This window comes from Penaeus monodon, chromosome 11 (assembly GCF_015228065.2).
Source record: "Penaeus monodon isolate SGIC_2016 chromosome 11, NSTDA_Pmon_1, whole genome shotgun sequence".
Taxonomy (NCBI): Eukaryota; Metazoa; Arthropoda; class Malacostraca; order Decapoda; family Penaeidae; genus Penaeus; species Penaeus monodon.
The window spans coordinates 34,801,520-34,806,243 of NC_051396.1; the positions used below are offsets into that span (position 1 = coordinate 34,801,520).

General features: G+C 40.0%; 1 protein-coding gene across 1 annotated transcript; it reads left to right on the forward strand.

Annotated features, from left to right (window-relative positions):
* Positions 1 to 909: 909 nt before the first annotated feature.
* LOC119578944 (hexokinase-1-like) lies at positions 910 to 4,092 on the forward strand (the record flags this gene model as incomplete). Its single annotated transcript, XM_037926624.1, is given in 3 exon segments — positions 910 to 1,051; positions 3,402 to 3,535; positions 3,678 to 4,092. Coding segments are annotated over 3 exon segments (363 nt in total), but the record flags the coding sequence as incomplete, so codon positions are not given.
* Positions 4,093 to 4,724: the final 632 nt, after the last annotated feature.

The window sequence follows — 4,724 nt, forward strand, 5'->3', positions numbered from 1 at the left end:
GGAAAGAGAGGAGAGAAGAGAGAAAGAAAAAGAAAGAAAGAGAGAGAGAGGAGAGAAAGAAAGAGAGAGAGGAGAGAAAGAGAGAAAAGGATTCAAAGAGAGAGTGGGGAGAGAAAGAAGGAGAGATAAGGATAAGTCCGATATGCGAAGCTTAACCTCGCCCGGGCTATGCCATGAGAGGAGCCCGGCCTGTGTCGACTAATGCCGACTCGCTCACGTGTGTCAGCTGGTGCTGACTCGGCTGAACCGAGTCCTTACCCGCCGTGGTGCCCAGCCACAGCAGTAACCTCCGGGCGACAATTGCAACTTCTCGCGCCTGGGCGGGGCGCGAACCGCCGACCCCTCGGATGAGAGGCCGACACGTTACCACTGTCCTAGCCCGGAGGCTGAGAGCGAGAGAAAGAGAAGAGAGAGCGAGAGAGAGAGAAGAAGAGAGTGAGAGAGAGAGAAGAAGAGAGCGAGAGAGAGAGAGAAGAGGAGAGCGAGAAAGAGAGAGAAGAAGAGAGCGAGAGAGAGAGAAGGAGAGGGGAGAGAGAGAGAGAGAGAGAGAGAGAGAGAGAGGAGAGAGAGAGAGAGAGAGAGAGAGAGAGAAAGAAGGAGAGAGAGAGAGAGAAGAGAAGATTGAGAGAGGGGTGGTTGTGGGGTTTGGCTGTGTGTGTGTGTGTGTGTGTGTGTGTGGGTGTGCGTGCGTGTGTGTGTGTGTGTGTGTGTGTGTGTGTGTGTGTGTGTGTGTGTGTGTGTGTGTGTGTGTGTGTGTGTGTGTGTGGGGTCCAGTCCAGTCCAGTTGATGTCCTAGAATTAAACTACTTTACCCACTGTGTAGTAGTATTTTGGAAATCAAGTGGATTTCTATATTCAGTGTACAATTTTTGCATGTACGAATAAATATATATTTTAATGTGTTTTTACAGGGATAACATGCAGGGTGACTCAGAGACTACTAGAAAGGTCATCGAGGGTGTAGGGCTTACGTGTGATGAGGATGATTTGTGCATTGCACAGTATGTTGCTGGTCTAATTTCCTACCGCGGTGTTCTTCTCATTTCCTTATGTAAGTTCAAGTTTATATTGTCAGGGAACTAATTTTCTTTAGTGTTGATGTTATAGTTTATTCAGTCAAAATATATGGAAGGCTCTTCCCCTTCCTGGACTGGAATCATACAGCTGACAGGACAGTATAAATGAAGATAATATTTGAACATTAATTTTAGTATTGTTATCATTACAAAGTAACAATAATGGCATTCATGTGGCTAATACAGTACGGTACAGCTGACACATAATATCTGGTTGTATGGTTGTATTACACTTTGGTTCACATACTGTCGCATTCACTTCTTCCTGGAGTTGTTTCCAGACTGAAGGAAATCTGGAAGATCACAGTGTCTTTCAAATGTGTAGTGTTAAGTATATTATGCAAGAATGCAAACATCTGTCCTTTAACTGTGTGTGTTAACTAGCTTGTTATGTTACACTACCAAACGAGCGATTCCGACTGGGGTCTGGTAAGGACTTGGATTCACAGGCAGTATGGTATCTTACAATTAGTAGCAACATGGAGCACCATGAGGCTTTATGCTGCTCAGAACAATGGGGGGGGGGGGTAAGGTGTGACCTATGCTAGAACACCAGGAATTACAACAGGACTGTGTGACTGCCTTCACATCCAACAGTAATGTTTGTACTGACCAGTTGTGTAAGTGGTGTCAGGATGGGGCAAATGTGGATGTTCTTTACTTCTGCATGACTCACCTGTAGCTGTATGTTGATAAGCGGTTGTGGCCTTTTCTGACAATGATAGTGCGAGACTGATAGTATTGTCTTACACACCTAGGTTTCGGCCTCAACATAGTACCACTAGGCATAAGGGCCATTATCAAGACTATTATGACTGAAGCTTCAGTGATTGCATGTGTGGTGTTACTCAATGTTAACAACCTGTTGGATAATGAGGATCTTGTGTGTGTGGAGTGGGTAGCTGTGCTTTTCGCTGCTCTTGGGCTAGAGTGCAAGCAGCCAGGTCGTGTAGTCAATGGAGTAAGGTTATTGTGACTGTATGCAGTCCGTTTGTGGTCCTTCCCCAAACCCTCCACCTCCTGATACTCCTGAATCTACACCACCTCCCCCCTCTCATTCCTTATCTCACCCCCTAGCTCCTTCCCCTTCAAATTTCCCAACACACACTGTAACCGTTACCACTCATATATCAGCTAAGTTATAGCTTACATTGGAATATTTGCGGTTTCCATTCTGACAGACCTGACCTTCGTCATATCTTAAAACCCATTCATTATCTGCCTTCAAGAAACTTTTCTTACACATCCACTTCCCAATTACCATATTGTAATTCCTCTCACTCCCTTTACTCGTCTATACTTATCCATCAGAAAAACCCTTTATCATAGGTCCCACCAAAATCAGATATCCTCCTCCTGTCCTTCTCACCCATTTCCTTGACCATGTCTCCATTCATTCCTCCAGTATTCTTGATTACATTGATGGCTCCAAATTCGCCTCCGGTGCTGGTTTCTCAGCAACCTTCCCAGCTTGCATTTTCAAATACCCCCTCCCTTCTGAATCCAGTGTCCCTACTACAGAACTGCACACACACACACACACACACACACACACACACACACCACACACACACACACACACACACACACACACACACACACACACACCTTTTTGCCTTAAACCACACATACTCCCTTCTTCCTCTTTCACTATTTTTACTGACACCTGTAACTCCTTAACTCTCATAAAGTCTCCACTCGGATGTCGTCTGCAGTATTCATCTGTGTTCATTTTCAAAATAAAGGGCATTGGTAAAAGCACCTTTTAGTTTCTACTACAAATATTGCAATATCATAGACAATCTTTTCTGTTAAAAACTCTTCGATCTTCAAGCAAGGATCTATCAGATCTCTGATAACCACTTCTAGCAATCACCTTAGAGGTATGACTTAATAGTCATTATCTCTTTTCAGAGTTCCATCAAGGTTGGCTGGTTACTGAATTTGAATTTTATTTCCACATACTTTTTACTGTTTACCTGCATTCTGTTCAATAAAGCCCATTCAAACACATGATTGAGGGAGTCCTGTAACAAGATGTTGCCGTCCCTTGATCTGTGTATGAGTGTTAGTGTCAACTTGTAATTATACTATAAGTACCATAGTCAGTATTAATACTCTGTGTTCTTGGAAAGTTTGAATTATAGTCAGTTTGGCATTCCTGCTGTAACATAGGTCATTGGGCTAGCTGGTAGGGCTGTATCACGTTTGATAAGAAATAATGAAATTTCATTCATAATCTGAGTACTAATATTTCATTCTCGCATTTACTTTTTCATAAGTTCAGGGTGAAGAATGGAATATTAATTGGTTTAAATTCTACAGTGACAAGTATCCTGTTGATGCGTATGGAGAGGCCACACTGTACGATTGCTATTGACGGATCCCTCTTCCAGTATCACCCAAGATTTAGGCCACTCATGGAAAAGCTTATTGCAGAATTTGCTCCTGACAGATCAGTAGGTTCCTGATATAATGATATTTTTTTTCTTTTTTGTTTATATTTTTATGGATTGTAATGAAAAGTATAGATGTTAATTTTAAGTAAATTGCAGACCCTCTTTAGCAATTTATTCTTTTAAATATGTTCATCCATAACAGTTTAACCTGCTACTGGTTCATGATGGGTCGGGGAAAGGATCAGCTTTGGCAGCTTCCATTGCTGAGAGACTGCAGAAAAGATTGTGAACAAGAAAAAGTAAACGGAGAAACGGAGAGCGGCAGTGAATCTACTTGGAGGGGGGGGCAAGGGATACGTCATCCATCTCCCATAATGTAGGGCTTATCCTCTGGACTTCCCAAACTACACTTGTAAAAGGAATAACAAAACAAAACTAATAACAATGTGATGGAAAATTTCATTTTTTTTCCAGATCCGCCAGTGGTATGAAATATCTGATGTGATAAGCAATTTTTTGTTTTTTAATTTATAAGACAGCTAAACAGTTTACACAAGATTACCCTTATGTCATTGTGCTTTACTTTGTTATTCAGTAAATATTATTCGGTAATTAAATACTAATTTTATTTTCCTGTTTCTTATTTTTTTTACAATCTTTATCACGTGTGTATGTATATATTTGTATATATATGGATATTTGTGTGTGTGTGTGTGTGTGTTTTTTTTTTCCTGTAACAGTTTGTTTTGCTTTTTTTTTTCCCCTTGAATTTTCCTTTTGGGTTTGGAAATTTAAAAATTTTGGTTTTTAAATTCCTTTTTTAATTTTTAAAAAAAAACCCTTTTTAAAATAACCTTTTTGTTTTCCAAAAGTTTAATTTTAAACTTGGTTTGTTCCCCTTGGAGTTTGAATTTAGAAAATTTTGGACCGGTACAAAAAAGGGGGCGGGGAGGTTTCTTTTGAAAGGGGAAAAGGGAAAATTATTATTTAGTTAAAATTACCCCAAATTTATTTTTTAAAAGGGTAAAAAAAAAACTAATTTCTGGGGGTGGAAAATTCATTTTTTCCCCCCCCCAGGGGATAAAAATTTGGCAAAAAAAAGAAAAAAAGGGGCAAACCCCGTTTCAAAGTATTTTTTCTTTTGTTTTTGGATTAAAATAATTTTAATTTAAAAAACAATTTTAAAAATTTTCTTTTTTCCCCATTTTTTTTAAACCCCATGGTTTAAAATTTTGATTAAAGGAATTTT